The sequence below is a fragment of the Dama dama genome, chromosome 27 (assembly GCF_033118175.1).
Source record: "Dama dama isolate Ldn47 chromosome 27, ASM3311817v1, whole genome shotgun sequence".
NCBI classification, from domain to species: Eukaryota; Metazoa; Chordata; class Mammalia; order Artiodactyla; family Cervidae; genus Dama; species Dama dama.
Window position 1 is genome coordinate 9461050 of NC_083707.1, and position 16670 is coordinate 9477719.

At 45.7% G+C, this 16670-nt stretch overlaps 1 protein-coding gene across 5 annotated transcripts in view; it reads left to right on the top strand.

Annotated features, from left to right (window-relative positions):
• RTTN (rotatin) overlaps positions 1-16645 on the top strand; it is a 119007-nt gene extending 102362 nt beyond the window's left edge. For all 5 annotated transcript variants that reach the window (XM_061131162.1, XM_061131159.1, XM_061131161.1 and 2 more), the window contains 7 exons: positions 895-972; positions 4332-4458; positions 5483-5685; positions 8817-9084; positions 14086-14189; positions 15189-15258; positions 16338-16645. In XM_061131162.1, the coding sequence (XP_060987145.1) occupies positions 895-972; positions 4332-4458; positions 5483-5685; positions 8817-9084; positions 14086-14189; positions 15189-15258; positions 16338-16423 (936 nt within the window). In that variant the 3' untranslated portion in view covers positions 16424-16645. The remainder of the gene's footprint in view (positions 1-894; positions 973-4331; positions 4459-5482; positions 5686-8816; positions 9085-14085; positions 14190-15188; positions 15259-16337) is intronic.
• The last annotated feature ends 25 nt before the right edge of the window (positions 16646-16670 follow it).

Consider the following 16670-nt stretch of genomic DNA (forward strand, 5'->3'; position numbering starts at 1 on the left):
GTTTTTTGGTTCTGGTTTGGTTTGTTCATTTATTTTGTTTTTTTGTTTGTTTTTTAAAATATTCCACATGAGTCTAATCATGTAGCACTTGTCTTTCTCTGTCTGACTTATTTAACTTAGCATAATACCCTCAAAATTCATCCCTGTTGTTGCAAATTGCAAGATTTTTCTGTGGCTGACTAATATTCCATTGTATATATACACTGCATTTTTTTAATCCATCATCTGTCAGTAGTCCTTTAGATTATTTCCATATCTCAACTATTGAAAATAACAGTTTTTATATAATAGCAGTGGTTAATAATAATAACTATGGTTAAAAAGATCTGCCACAAAAGCTTACTGAGGAAGTGAATATGTGTCTGTATTTATAAACATATCTGCATAATATATCTAAGACCATTATTGCAGCAGTGTGTATAATGACTTATTTCTACTGCATCTAATAACAAACCAAGAAGAAGCCTTATTTAATCATTTTATTGGTCTAGGTGCTTATATGTTTGTCAGTTTGTTTTCTTGCGTCTTTCCTTTTTCCTCTCATGCAGAGGCCCTTTACTTCATCATTGAGAAAGTCAGCCGATACCCGATAACGATTGAAAACCAGCCAATACGTGCTTTACTTTGTTGAGATGAAACATGGGGCTTATCACATATCTCAGTCCCTCTGTGCCTGATAGAACAGAAATAGCTTTTTTGTGGTGGGTGTGCTTCTCGAGACGTGGTCATCTTTCAGAGATCGTTAGCCTGTCAGTCCCCCCGAGCCGTGGTGGTCAGGCCCAGAAAAGAGCATGGCTGTGGTGTCGCGTGACCCAAGGGAGAAGGAACTATTGTATGCAAAAGTGAAAGATGCCATTGTTGTTCACATCTTTCAACTGCTTTTTGTTTAAACAGGAGGATGGTTTTATTAAAGAATTAAGCATTGCCATGCAGCTCCTAAGAAACTGTCTTTATCAGAATGAAGAATGCAAAGTAAGTAGAGCTCCTTCTCAGTTTTGAAAGCAGCGCTGTTGTGAAACAGTTTAAATTTCATATGAGATAATTGGGAAACTGAAAAACTCTTTGAAGTTTCCTTAGATGCATGGTTGATTGGTTCATAAGCTCAGTGTTGATTTCAGAAAAGAACGCACCTAATCTTACCGTTGCTCGTCAGCCCTGATGACATTTCTTGTTCGTGTCAGCATTTTAACTTTATCCCTGAAACTTTGACTTCAGGCAGCTAAAGCAAACTTGAGTCTCTTTTTTCCTACTGTTAGCCGTTTCATTTTTTTTTTTAATTTAATTTTAACTAAGATGGCGTGAATGACTGTGTATGTCTTCTAGGCAGGATTTTTTTCTGCCTAGGCAGTTGTTAGGCAGTTGCCTAGGCACCCGTCCATGGGGAGGTGTCCATACGCACAGGAAAGATGAGGATGTCTCCTGCTTCGGAGGAGAAATGGTATTGCTATGTTGATGTCAGGGAGGTTCTTCAGTCCCAGCTCTGCTGCTCGCGGGGCCCCTGGCGCAGCCCCTCTGTCGGGACCCTCAAGGTGTTTTGCTCTGTCTGAGCATTGGTGCTGTCTTTTTACACAGCCATCGGTGCTCTTACATAGAACACAGTGTCTGGAACACTTTGATTTGCTTTGTCATAGTGATGGGACACTTCTGAAGCACTAACCTCCACACAGAACTACTGTGGAAAATGAGTAAGTCAAAGATAACTTATGGAAGCTTTCTTTTTTAAAAAAATTTTCCCACTTCTTTTTAAACTTTTTATTTTGTTTTGAGGCATAGCTGATTAACAATGTTGTGATAATTTCAGATGAACAGCGAAGGGACTCAGCGATATGTATACATGTATCCAGTTCTCCCCCAAACTCCCCTCCCATCCAGGCTGCCTCATCACATTGAACAGAGTTCCATGTGCTATACAGGATTACCTCTTTCGTTATTTTACTTGTGATAAAACTGGAAAAAGTATACTATATCTTAGGAAATGAACGTTTGGAGCACATATTCCTTAAACTGTATAAAATAATTTACTTAAGACACATGCCTAACAGTTTACATTTCAAAACAATTTCATGGGAATTAAGTGTTGATATGTCTCATTAGTGATGTCATTTACTAAGTTTGATGGTGTCCTTGCAACTGGATGCAGTTAGTGTTCGTGTGTGACACCCCCCTCAGGCAGCACTCCAGCACACTCCCCAGGTGGTCTCTGCCTGTAGATTCAGGAGATGCCAGCCTGGGTTCCAGGTATAAAGGTAGTGCTCACATTTGTGACACATTAGCCAGCTATGGAAGTGTAATCTCTCAACAGGTCAAAGCATGTGTGCATTTCCAAGTTGCTTAATAACAAATAAATCCAAAGAAGAATATTCAGATGACTCTTGAGGATAAACATAGTTCTGTGGGACAGAGAGCCTTAATTTCTTTTCCTGTTCCAGCTTACCTGAGGGGTGTCACACACTCCCAGTACTAAGTGTTGGTCACTCTTGTGGTGACTCAGTAAGTCCTCCACGCCCACGCCACCCTGGTGTCGGTAAACATGTGACAATGAGGAGCTTTCCATACTGGGATGAGCCCAGGGCTGGTGAGGTCGATGGACTGAGGGTTAGAGGTGGGGACGGTGCTGGTCAGGCAGGAGGTGGTGGGACCTTAGTCGTGGCGAGGAGAACAGGGAGGAAGGCGTGGACTTGAGGATCCGAGGGATGAAGACATGTAGAACGACTTCCAGGCTCAAGTTTAACACAGGCGTGAGTTGCAGAGCAGAATGTAGGCGTGAGTGATGCTCACGTGGGGTCCGCCTGTCTCAGTGCAGGGTCTGTGGGACATCAGGGTGGAGCATGGCCGGCAGTCAGTGGGTCATGTGGGCCTGGGGCTCTGAGGAGCAGCACAGACTGGGGGGTCTTAGGAGTTAGCACTGGATAGAGGTGTTTGTAGCCGTGACTGTTGTTGAAATTTCCCAGTAGAGTATGTAGTGAAAGCCTAGGTCATATCCTTGGGAAATGCAGCTGTTTAAAAATGAGACTGTGTAGGGAATGCTGGAGAGTTTGGAGGTAATCAAGGATAGAGGGGCTGCATGAAAATGAAGAAAAAAGAGCCTTTAATAGATGCCACAGTGCCTGAGGGTTTGGCAGCTACAAAGGTAGGAACAGTTTTACCAGCATCATCAGTTCAGAAAAGAAATTGAAGATTAAGTAACAGCTGGGGAATGACAGCACAAAGCTTGGCTATGAAAAGCATCATTTGTAATTGAGAATATGTAGCTATAAAGGAAGCTAGCCTGTATGTTGAGTTCTTCTAACAGGTAGCGCTTAAGTATAGCCAGACGTGAGCAAACCGAGGACTAGTTATTAAAGAGAGGAAGAAACGACCTCCTAGATGAACTCAGAGCCCTGAGGAGGCAGCAGGCTCTGTCCAGGACACAGATGGACGGATCAGTGCTGCCAGAAGGACTCTGGGTCCTCCCTGCCAGGCGGGAAGGAGCAATGGGAGGAGACCCAGATGTGCCGTGTGGAGTTGAGGAGGAGCTCATCCCTGCCTGGCTCTGTCTTCTCCGAGGGACAGCAAACGTGGTCGTCCACTGTGGTCATGGGGCTGCCTCCAGGCTCGTGGAGAGTGGGGAGCAAGGGGAACAGTGTTGGGAACAACTCGCCTCTCTCTTCCTGCGTGAAGTTGTGAGGGCATTGTACAAATGCCCACGTGTGTGTGCATGCGTGGGTCTACAAACTGCCTAGTCAGTCTCTTCATGAAGAAATAGCTGCATTTGCTGCCAATAGTTATATTTTATCCATAATACCGTGATCTTCATAAGAAAATCTAAGTTCCTTAAGAATTATGAGATAGCATAATATTTTGACTGAATTTTGCCATATTCAACTCATTTAAAAGCAGTGATCTTCTGATCTACCTGGCCACACACACTAGGTACGTATATGCACATAGGGAAAGAGCGGGCGGGGAGGACTGAGTTGGTCAGCGTGTTTCCTTAACCAGAGAATCCCTTTTCTTAACTGTATCACAGCATTTGCAAGGGCTCATTCAGTGCTGTAAGATGTCACTGTTTTGCTTGGTGTACGTGTTCAGAAGCTGGTTTTCTACATTTCTTACCTAAGTTGCACATCCTGGTCACCCCAGTATTGGAGGGACTTCCTGAGACTGTGGGCTCATGGTCATGGCAGTCCTGGTTGCAGGGTGCTGAACCTACCCATGAGATTCTGTTCTCCATTCAGAACAAAGTGAATTCTGTTTTTGTCTCCTGTGTTGGTGAAGATGTTTTGGCTTTGATTTTCGTTTATATTTTCATTATTCAGACTAATGCCGCCTTGCCTCTCTTCCCGCCCCAGGAGGCGGCTCTGGACGCCCACCTGGTCCCCGTCCTGCACGCGCTCTGGCCTTGGCTCTTGATGGATGACTCACTGATGCAGGTTGCGCTGCAGCTGCTGTGTGTCTACACTGCGAATTTCCCAAATGGTAAATTGAGCCCGATGCTGCCTTTCAGTAATGTACTGAAGTACTAGTGTTGTTAAGGTGGAAAAATGAATATACATTTCAAAGTGTTTCTTCCACTTATTTCAAGGGTGTATTGGTTAGAGGTATGCTTTCCTGTAGGGATTAAAGAGTGAACGGTTGTTTTAAGTACCTATTTGATAAGATAGAAGAATCATCAGACAGCTCAGGGCTTAGAGGGAGAAACTGTCCTGATGATACAGCAGGAGAACACTGGATATAATAGGAGAATTGGGAGAGGGAAAAGTGTGATGGAAGACCTTAAAACCCAGGTAAAGGTTAAGCTTTTATAGATTCTAGAGCAGGAGGCTGGTGTGATGACAGGTGGTCCTGGGGTCGGGTGGCTTGGTGACAGTTGATGTCACCGGGCTGCCTCTTTCACTCACGCCTCTGACAGGCGTTTTATTGAGCGCCTCCCATGGGCCCTGTTGTTAGTGGCCGGCAGCTGAGAGGGAGAAAGGCGGGTAGGCGCCGACTTGGGAAGGGAGGAGAAACTGAAAACACTCTCTGAGCAGAAGAAACGGGAGCCTGCAGGCAGTATGCACTTCCTGTGTACACTCAGAGGCATGGAGTTGATGTTTAAGCCAGCAAGTCTGGGGTTCGCCTGCTTTTTCTAGCAAATTCAGCAGCTCAGCAGTTGGCTTTTCCAAATATCAGAAGACAGAAGGGAGCAGAACTGGGGACAGTACACAGCCCGTGTCGTCACTGCCGTGCCGAGGGTGGCTCACTCCTGAGTCTGACCTCGGCCTCCACTCTGGAGCCGCCCGCCCTCGTGGCATTTGTCCTCCGGCCCCCGGATTATCGTGTTCCTCGATTTTTCCTTCCGTAAAACGGAGGCAGTAGCCATGGTGCTTTCGGTGCTTTATTGAGGTCGCCAGCCGCTCGGCCCATCAGATCACCAGCACCGGCCTTTAGGGTTAACGGCCACGTCCTTCCACACGCGAAAGCGTGAAGCTGAGCCATCTTGTGACGGCTGCTGTTTCTGAAGGTTGCAGCTCCCTCTGTTGGTCGAGTTCCGGACAGCATCCTGTTCAAGCCGCGCACCGAGGGGCCCCCGGCAGCTCTCTGATGCTGTGTATCCTGAAGATGGCTTCCCAGGTGCCTCCAGAGAACACGGCCGTTCAGCAGACAGTGTTCATGATTCTTTCAAACCTGGCCTTGTCTCATGACTGTAAAGGGGTAATTCAGAAAGTGAGTATTACACTTGCCTTCCTGTCATAAAAAAGAGACTCCGTAAAATACCTCTACCACCCAGGACATATGTGAAAAGTCTAGAATTCAGTTTTTAGGGGAACTTATGATTTCAAGCATTTTATTTTAAAGGATTGTAAAGAGATTAGATGGGTTCACTGTGTTTAAAGTCTATTGATACATGAAAAGTGACGGAAACTAGAATATGATTGTATCGTTTCCTTTTAATTTATCTTCTTAGCTTTTGGATTGTGTTTCCTGTCTCTCAAAAATGCTAGTTTTAGAAAGGCAGCTGTCTGACATCTGTCTGAGGTCATAAGGGTAGTATGTGCTGTGCTTAGTCGCTCTGTCGTGTCCGACTCTTTGTGATCCCTTGATTGTAGCCCACCAGGCTCCTCTGTCCATGGGGATTCTCCAGGCAGGAATACTGGAGTGCGTTACCATGCCTTCCTCCAGGGGATCTCCCCAACCCAGGGATCGAACCCCGGTCTCCCGCATTTCAGGCGGATTCTTTACTGTCTGAGCCACACGGGAAGCCCAAAAGTAATATATTGGTCTCTAAACAGACCAGATTGGGAAGTGACAGTTTCAGTTCAATTTACATTATCAAATGAATTTTGAAATTGCAACACTCTTTCCCCAAGTTAGACCTAACTTCGTTATGACACAGGTGATTTTTCAGTCGTCTGGGACTCCTGTGCCAAAACTTGAATTCTTATTGCTGGTTTTAACTTAGGGCACTTTAAAGGAGGCTGACTGGTTTAAACAAAATCTACTACACATGTTCAGTTAGACTGTATTTAGATGTATATAAACAGAATCCCTGGTTTGGAAGATCCCTGCCAAGACAAATTGAAAAAGTTGACAGTTCTCATAAGAATTGAGCCCCCTATCCCTCTATTGTATAATCACCCCAACCACCCCCCTCAAAAAAAATATAAACTTTGAGTACAGTCTCTAAATAAAGTCTTACTAAAGAAAGATCTTTTCTCAGTGATATGTTGTGCTAACTCAGCATTGGTTCATGAGTCTCATTGATCATTTTCAAGAATTTTGCAGTCCAGCTGACATCATCATGGTATCTTGAAATCAGCCGTGGTGGGAATGTTCACTCCATGGAAATCAAGGACCTACTGCTTGAACCTCAGCTGTTTATTTACTAGCACATGGCTGGATATCTGGTCATGTGTATACGTGTGACTATCCTGGACTGAGTTTTTGTGGTTGCCATCCTTCCACATGTGTGAGAGCACAGCCTGGGGGTGGGGAGACAGTGCTTCCTGCCACTTCCTTACGGAGAGCATGTTGGAAGGAAGCGAAGTAGGGATTTCCAAGTGGAACATAAGCTCTATTCTTGGATCTGACGTGTGACTGAACTGGTGCTTATTCTCTTTAAAAAGCTTCACTCAAAAAATGTTTAGGTCAAACAAAATGCTTTCTAAAGTATTTCAACTCCCAATCTCTGATCTGGCTGCTGAACTTCAGCATACTCTGATACCAGTGCGATCAGGCTCTGCTCCAGGTAGAGGTCAGTCAGGTTTTTTTCCCTCTGCTGCTCTGTCACGACGAGCCCTAGACACTTGCAGTTACACCTCCCGTAACTCTTCTGTAGTTACCAGAAAGCGTCCCGAGTGCAGTTATGTAATTGAGATTCTGAAACCTCTGTGTTGCGTCTGCCGTGGCATGTCTCTCCACACGCTCACCAGGGTGGGCGTCATCTGCAAAGGTCTGTGTGTGTGCACGCTTGGTCTCTCAGTTGTTCTGACTCCTTGCGACCCCATGGAGCAGCCCTCCAGGCTCCTCTGTCCATGTGATTCTCCAGGCAAGAATAACAGAGTGGGTTGCCATTTCCAACTCCAGGGGATGTTCCTGACTCAGGGATTAAACCTGCATCTCTAGTGTCTCCTGCATTGGCTAGCAGATTCTTTACAGGTCTTTAGGCCCAGCAAAAAGAGCGTATGCCCAGAGCTTATTTACGATTAAAACCCTGCCATGTATTTTATCACTGTTGTCAGCTCCAGGTCTCCAAGGCCACGGCAGAGCCTGGCTGAATGGGAAAGGCAAGGGGTGAGTCTAAACAGCCTTCATTTGGGTGAGTGATGGCTGCAGGACAGGACGGGTGCAGTTTGACCATTCCCTTGGTGCTTGGGTAGGGTGGCTAAGGCTCCTGTGGCTCGTTTTGTTCTTGCACTCAGAGTCCTTTTACATAAAAGTGCTAAATTTATTTTATAGATTCACGCCAAAATCTTGATGTAGGTGTAGGGGAACCCAAGAAATAAGCCCAAGTAGATTGTTAAACAGGAAGAGAGATAGGTATGCTGGAGAGTTGTGAAAGCTAATGTTCCTGTTTCTGAACCCTGATCAAAATGCTCGTCTGACTGGTTCCCGCGCTGTCCCAGGCTGCTTCTTGATGACACTTTTATGCTTTCTTTCCTGTTGCACATAGATTATTCTAGGCAGTAAGTTACTGTCTTTCTCATAGTCCAGGGTTTGGTGTGGTTTATGGAAGGGGCTTTATTTGGAGGTTGAAATGACTCTTACAGTTAAGTAATGGACCTTTCTCATCTCTCAGTTTACAAGAGTGACAGGTAGCCATGACAAATCATCAGTGATGATAAGTGGCTGGGGTAAAGTGGATAAGATAAACCCACAGATTAAAAAACAACAACAACACTTGTAGCTATAAAGATTCAAATAGCCTTGGTACTATTAGAGTTATAAACTGGTGTCCAAGACCGACTAAAGTTTTGTTTCTCTTGCTCTGATAGCTCTCAATGAGTAGCAAAGTTGCCAGAAGGCAGACAGGAAGAGAAAAACCCAAGAAGCAGTCCCCAAACTGAATGATCAATCCTAAATAACTGAGTTGACTAGTTGCTTTATCCATTGTCAGGGATTGATTAGTAGGAATTAAAATTTGAGCACTGTTTTGTTCTCCTTTACTTTTTCGCGTCTACTTGGAAACAGTGTCGATGGAGTATTGGGAAGGTATTGGGAGGAAGGAGAAATTCAAGTTTCTTAAATTTAAAGGAAAACAGGAACAGGATGCTGGTTAATTGATCTCTGTGGGACTCTGAAAGTAATGCAAAGACTCAGGGAGAAAGTAAAGTAACATTCTCCCCATTTATCCACAGAGTAACTTCTTGCAGAACTTTCTGTCTCTGACGTTGCCGAAAGGGGGAAACAAACATCTGAGTAACCTGAGCGTGCTCTGGCTGAAGCTGCTCCTGAACATGTCCTTCGAAGAGGATGGGCAGCAGGTGATCCTGCGGCTGGACGGCTGTCTAGACCTGCTCACGGAGATGAGCAGATTCAGGCACAAGAGCAGCCTCTGCATCCCCCTGCTTATTTTCCATAACATCTGCTTCAGTCCTGCCAACAAGCCCAAGATCCTGGCTAATGGTGAGTCTTCTTGTGCACCGCATGAATCCACCGATACACGTGCGTATCCACACGGCGTTCCGTTCAGGTTAAGGCAGAATAGTTTTAGAAACAATCTGCCTGGTGTTCATTCAGCACTAGCCGTGTTCAGGGCGCTGCCAGAGGCAGAGGCTGTAGGAGTGGATTGGGCGTGAGTCCTGCCCGGCGCTCACGGGTCACCCCACGAGGGCCACGCGGGGTGTAGGAGGCAGCAGCTGGGAGAGTTAGGGCCCCTCTCCTTCCCCCATCCCTCCTCCTGGTCCTCTGACTCTTGCGCCTTTGGGCAGGCACGGCCCCGCCCTTGGAGCATTTCCAGACCAGCCTGCCTGCGTGGTTGGTGATCCCCACGCCCGCCTCCTGCCTCCCCCACCTTCTCTCTCTCTGCCCCCTTCCCCCGTTTTATTTTCCTCCGGAGCGTCACCATCAGCTGATACGCTGTGTTCAGTGTACATCCGTACATTCCTCCTCTGCCCGCACTAGAGCAGAAGGTCTCATGGGTCAGGAGGTTGCTGTCTCTTTGGCTGCGTGTACCCGGGGCAGCTACGATCATGCCTGTCACGAGCGGGCCCCCGGGAGGCACATGAGATGGAGAGAGAGAGCAAGCCGCGGAGTTGAGGACCCGGGAGCGCAGGGTGACAGGAGCCCCACAGCGGCCTCACTCCCTGCCCTCGGGACAGATGGGGGCGAGGATCTGTGAGGACTCAGAGATTTTGAAACAGAGGGAGAAATGGAACGCCATGCGCTGTCCCCGTGAGGAGCGTGTGAATTTTAGGCTTTATAAGGAGACGTGTTACCATGAGAAAAAGTAGAGGGGAGGTGGACTCTAGACCCCACATAACCGGGGCTGCCCGCCAGGCCCTCGGGTGCTGCTTCTCTGGGTCCAGTTTCTTCATCTGCAAAAGAACCCCTCCTTTCCTGACTTTAGTAGGATCAGTTTTAACACGTAAAGTGTCCAGCCCTGTCTGTGGAACATGGTAGGTGCTCCAGATGTATTAATTCTCTTTTCTTGTCATGTCTTCCACTTAATCTTTTCTTAGAAATGTTTTTCTACGAAACACGGAATTTCCCAAATGGAAAGCTGCTTACATTATTGTGTATAGTCATGATTCTATTTTTCTGATGATAATTATTGAGTTGTTAGAAATTCAGGGAACGATTTTAGAAGCTCAGCCAGCCTTTAACTTACCTGAATTAACTGTCACATCCTTTCCCATGTGAGGGAAGGGGTCGAGGAGGGGGCTCAGGGGCTTTGTTTCCAGGTTTCCACCCTCCTTCACTGTGCCCCCCTCTGTCCTCATGTTGCTGAAACGAGGGTGACAGTAGGACCCTACCTCATGGGACACGAGAGCCTCTGGGAGGCACCTGTCCCCGTCCGCGTTCTCCTGTTAGCATCAGCTTTCTCAGGAGAAGTTTCTCCTTTGGGGACCAAAGACTGTTTCTTCTTTGCAGTTTTATTGTTGAGAGGGTCAGGAAGAAGTCAGGCTGTAGGGAGCTGAAGGAGAGAAGCCTGCATCTTCCGTTTCTGGATCACTCAGGATTTATTTTTAAGCATTCCTTGCATCAGCAGTATTCTCTCCACCATGAGCTTGAAGAAGGAGCCTCCCCAGCCCCACAGACGTGAGATGAGGGCCTCCAAGGTGGCTGGGAGGCAGTGACTCCGCAATTTCTCCGTGGATGTGTCCCAGGCGCGGCCTCCATTTCCACCTGGGGATCCAGAGGAAGGAAGGAGCTTGGCCAAGTCAGGCAGCTGGAAGATCTCCCCGGCAAGGCCGTGTGACTGACAGCAGCAGCCAGCATCCGGTTTTGGTTTAGGTGGTCTGGAGTGGAGTGGGCAGTGGGGCTCGGCTCTGCTTTGAACAGATCCCGAGGGCGCCTTGTTGCCGGTCATGTTGGGCCAGGTCTCCTCTGAACAAAACAAAAACGTGCCAGATAAAATATATTAAAATTCACCTTAAAAAAAAATCAAATAACTGAAGATAGTGGGAAACTTCCAGGTCAGTTTTGATCTACAGTCTGTGCCCAGAATGATAAGAAGTCTGGAGAAGTCTCTTGCGCTCCAAGGACGTTGGCAAGCCCGTGTGCTCGGGCTTTGGTCCAGGAGTACTGAACGGGAAGGGGTCGGTCCTCGGGGACAGACTCGCTCAAGTCTTATGGGCCATCCTGCAGATATTAAGCTGGAATCTCAGATAACTAACCTCTTGGAAAAAGGTGAAAGTGAAAGTCGCTCAGTCGAGTCCGACTTTTTGTGACCGCATGGACTATACAGTCCATGGAATTCTCCAGGCCAGAATACTGGAGTTGGTAGCCTTTCCCTTCTCCAGGGGAGTCTTCCTAACCCAGGGATCGAACCCACATCTCCCGCATTGCAGACGGATTCTTTACCAGCTGAGCCACAAGGGAAGAAGGTGAATCAGAATTAAATTGGTGCCCTGAGCCTCATCCAGGCAGCGATAAAGAAAAACAGGTGCCACGCAGACCACCCCTCACAGCTCTTCAGCCCAGAGACGCACAGACAGGTGGCCTGTGACCTTGGTGGGAGCTGCGCCTCAGTTGAACTGCCCTCTGATGGGGAGGACAGGTTCATCCTGGGCCTCAGGGAACCTCCACAAACAGTCTTTCAGAAGCATCAGCCGATTCACAGTTAAAGCTGACCAGGCATGTCAGGAAAACGGCAGCATGAAAGAGCAACAGCAGGGGCAGAACACCAGCTTACCTGCCTGGACTTTAGATGTAGGGATTGTGAAACAGATTTGCAAGCAACTTTAATGATGCCACGTTTAGATAAGCAAACACAAGCTTGGAAGTATTTGCAGGGAATAAGAAACTGAAAAATTGAAAGATGTGAAAAAAGAAGCAAACAGAACTTCACTGTTGAGTATGATAATATCAGCCCCTTACAGGTGTTTAAATGTAAATTAATTAAGATACTCAACCTTACAGGTGTTTAAATGTAAATTAATTAAGATACTCAATTCGTTTATCACACTCGCTGCAGGTGGCTATTGGCTATCTTACTAGACTGCAGACATATAAATATTTCCATCCTTGTGGGAAGTTCTTTGGACCGGAGACTGTTACAAAACCTCAATAGCCAAAATTAAAAACTCAGTATACATGTCTGGCAGCAAGTGGGTGTAGTGGAGGAGAAAATTTAAGCATTCAAGGATAGGATAGATCAGGAAACAATATCCAGAATGTACCACAGAGAGCTAAAAAAGGATTAAAAGAATAAAGGGTTATGAAAAAAAAAAGCTCAGTGACAGAGTGGATACGCTGGACAGTCTGATTGCATGTGCATTCAAATCCTCGCAGAAAAGGGGAAGAGAGAGAAAGTGTTAGAGGCAGCTATCACTAAACATTTCAAGAACTGTTTTCATCAGACACTATTCCACAGATTCAGGAGACTCAGATAATTCCAAGCAGATAAATAAAAGTAAATCCACATCTCTTCCCTTGAGATATTTATATGTCTCTGTGAGAGTTCACTTCGTACCTCTTGGTTAAACTTAAAAATGTTTTATATGTTTTTTGTGTGTGTGCATGTTACATTTCACAGTAAAATGTGATTTTTTTTTTTTAATCTACTTGCATTATCAGAGGGGGCACTACATGAATTGTCCTATATATGTACTTTCTTTAAAAAATGTAAGAGATAGTAACTGGTCAGAGGAGTTGTATCAGCTTATTTAGACCACAGGTTATATGTTCTGGGGGCTTGCTGCAAAGTGTGAAAACGTCCCTGGCTGGTACTCAGATGGGGAACGCAGAACTCACCCTCCCATCTGATGCTGTTCCCTAAGAGTCTGCCACGCACCACCTCCCATGATGAATTTCACCAGAGCGCTGTCTCTGTAGGCTGGCTCTGGGAGGTTATGGTGCAGGAGAGGCATAGCGCGCAGAGCAGGTGGTCAGGCAGGAGGGGTGGGTGGCGGGAGGCGGCAGCACCCACAGCACCTTCCGCCCCGTCTGTCCCTTGGCTGCACAGAGTTCACTTTATGGAGCAGCTTTTTATTCATTTTTTCCTAGAGAAGATTTCACATTTCTTAAAATGTCTTTAAAAATTCTAGATAGGATCACTGAAACAGCATTCTTGTTTGCTTTCATCATGGGATCTTTCATCCAGCTAGTGTTCATTGAGCCCCTACAGTAAACTTGCTCTGTGAATATTCGCCAGTGAGCAGATTGTACACAGACTCTGCCCTCAGTATGCACAGGGAGAGAGTTCCCAATAAGAAGTGTTTCACCCCTAAGAATGCATTATGTCTTGAAAATCACTCATTTTAGAGGGAAAATAATTTGATAGAGTTAAGTAATAAAATGGGTTTCTGTATTGCTCTGAAACTCTTGGACAGTCTTCTTGGGGCTAGATGTCTCTACTTTAAAAGGAGGAGGCTGCTGTAGATAATCTCTAAGTCTTGATTCCATACTCTGGCTAGCTTTGCTCAAAGAGGGTGTATTTTATATGTTGTTATGTCTTTAAATAACCTCATACACACACATACACACACACACAAATACCTTTGAAATGCTTAGTCCTTTCTTGAAAGGCTTAGCTAATATGGTATTTCTTGATTTTTTTTTTATAGTAGCCCATGCTATTGATATGTTCGTATAGTGTCTTTATAATTTTTCATAAAAGCAAGTTCTGTTTTCCTCCATGTGAAAATGTCAGCTGTGATTGAACAGCTCATTAATAAGCTCATTGTGTAATTGCTTATTTCTGCCCTATCGTTGTCTTTAAAGGAGTGTGGCTTTGTTGAATTAGGGCCAAAAAAGTTAAGCATCCACGGCTTCTGTGGGTCTGCACCTGTTCTAAAAATAGTTTATTTTGGGGTTGTCCTCCCACATACCACATGAAGTAAAAGATTGTTTTTGCCAACTTCGTATGTATTGGATGGGGGAAACATGGGTATCTTTGACTAGTCTGAAATGTGAATACTGCTGTCTGCGCCTGACCCTTTTTTTTAATGTGTTTGTTGTTAGAGAAAGTCGTTGGTGTGCTCGCTGCCTGTCTGGAAAGTGAGAATCCAAACGCTCAGAGGATTGGAGCAGCCGCACTGTGGGCTCTCATTCACAATTACCAGAAGGTCAGTTGTTAAAATCATTGTCCCTGGGGGGCAAAAGCCAAGCTTCTTGGGACGTCAGAGGAGTGTCTGCAAGGAAAAAAATGGAAGCCAAAGGCAGTGTTGCCTTTGTGTGTTCACACCATTACTAAACCGTTGGTTGGAATCTTTCATGTTATCATTTCCTTCGGAGGGGCCTCAGTCCGAGTGTCTCTCTTGAGTGAATTCTCCCTTGTTAATAGAACTAGATTTGCCATATTTGTGCAGCGTTAGTATGAATTGGTTTTTCTAGAAGATGTGTCCAGGAGAAATGCATCTTGACATCCAGCCAGACAGTGAATTTTTATCCAGTTGTGGGATTCGCTTTTCTCCCGGACATGTCATCGCTGAGTTTTGAAGTCCGAGCACTTGTCACAGGGCCAGCCCCGTGAGAGTGGCAGGCAGGTTCTCTGGCCTTAGCTCTCCTGATGGCAGGCACCTCACTCCTCAGCGAGGTACCTGCGCGTCCCTGGCGGCTAGGTGGTGTCCCCGAGTGGTGCTCAGGCAGCCGGCCAGCCCCGCTGAGGGCCTGCCCTCTCTGCCAGCTGGGTCAGCGCACGGGGGACAGAGGCCACTCCTGTCCCCAGCTCCCCTGGTGCCCAGGGCCCAGCACATGCTCGGGAGCTTTGGAGTCCCTCAGTAAATACTTGACCAGCTGACCAGCTGCTCATATTCCATATTGTTGACCTGAAATCTGAGGCTTGAGAGAATAATGAAACACTGAAACTAAGATTGCATAGCTGAAAACAGCAAATTGAGGCTGGGGGAGTGGTGGGGGAACGGGAGGAAAGGAAGCGCGCGGGAGGCAGAGGAAGAGCCCGGGTAGACGGGGCGGGTGTGGGGCACAGCGGGCCAGGCCAGGCTCTCGGCTGCTCCCTTCTCTTCTGCAGCGCCTCCACGGGCGCGGCGTTAGTACTGTGCCGTCCTGATTCTTAAGCACGCGGGACTAAACCTGATTGATGGATGGCTCTGTATTATCTCTAGGCAAAAACAACTTTGAAAAATCCATCAATAAAGAGAAGAGTGGAAGAAGCATATTCCTTAGCGAAGAAAAGTAAGTTTTATTATTAAACAGATTATAGTTAAACTTGAAATCTATACAGACTTCCCTGATTAATGAAGTATTTGGGCAGTTCACAGCAAAATGGCAGTTTCCTACACGGATGTTTTACACTGACGTCTGAGGAGCTTTTTTGTGAAAGCATTCTGAGGACACAAACTTCTTTGTGAAGGCATTGGAAAGTGGGCCAGTATTTGGTCCATGCTTCTCACTGTAAATATTTTTTTTCAATAATAAAATGCTGTAGTGGATGAGAATATTTGAGACAGTAGTTTCTCAAGACATGTCAGTGGTCTTTCTCTCGGTCATTTTTTTTCTTGTACCAAATTTCTTTCTGCCAATGGCTACCACTGCTCCAGTGTGTTCTCAGGTGATAAGAGTTGGGCCCAATTAAAATTGACCTTGAACAGAAAACCTTGATCCAACCTCAGGGAGCTGAATTACAGTCTTCCAAGAATAGATCCCATTGTCCCTACACCCACTCAGCCCTGTGATGTGATCATGGTATGAGGCAGGGTTTTCCTCTCAAAGGGCATTTTTCATTTTAAGTGACACCAGTTTTCAACAAGCTTTATTCTCTAAACCTTTTTTCTGTTAAGACTCTGAACTGTCTTTCCTGTACTGTTCTGTGTCTATTGGTTATTAATTTGTGTTTTTATAAAGTGTGATTTTTTTTTTTTGCAAGTGGTTTGGTTGTGGGGTTTTGGTTTTTTCCCTAGCTGTGACTGTGAGTTTCTGTTGGTAGTGAATAACTGAGTTTTTGTGTTAGGGATGGTACATAAAAAAGCAAGACATTCATGTGGGCTTATAGGTAATAGTGTCCATTATGGGGGTATATTATTTTTTGTTTATATTCTGTGGCTAAACCATGAACTAAAGATAAATTTCACAATGTCTTAATGTTTAAAATCTATTTTAAATATTAAATTTAAAAATATTCTTATAGTGTTAGCACATCAAGAGTTGAGATGGGACTGGAAGCCACACACAGCCCTGTCCACATACGTTAGTGAGTGTGTCTGCTGCCCAGGGCAGTGCTGAAGTGTAATAAACGCGCTCTCCTGTGCCCGCAGCTTTCTCAGACTCAGAAGAAACCCCTCTCAGTGCCTATTATATGAAATGTCTTGAAAACCTTGTGCAGCAGCTTAACTCTTCTTGAACGCCCTGAGGTGCTCTGCCCCGAAGCAGGCAGCTGCTGGACCGGTGAGCCAGCCTTGAAGCAAGCTGTGTGTAGACCCGTCCCCGCAGACATGCTGAGCCTCCGCAACAAGAGACGTAGCGAGTCCTGGGAACACAAGCATTTTTACCTTTTTCTATGCAATGTGTTTTGTAAAAATCTTATTTATCAGTAATTTAATAAAATATTTTTAGTAACTGAAAATTGACTAATAATTTCTGCGTGCAGG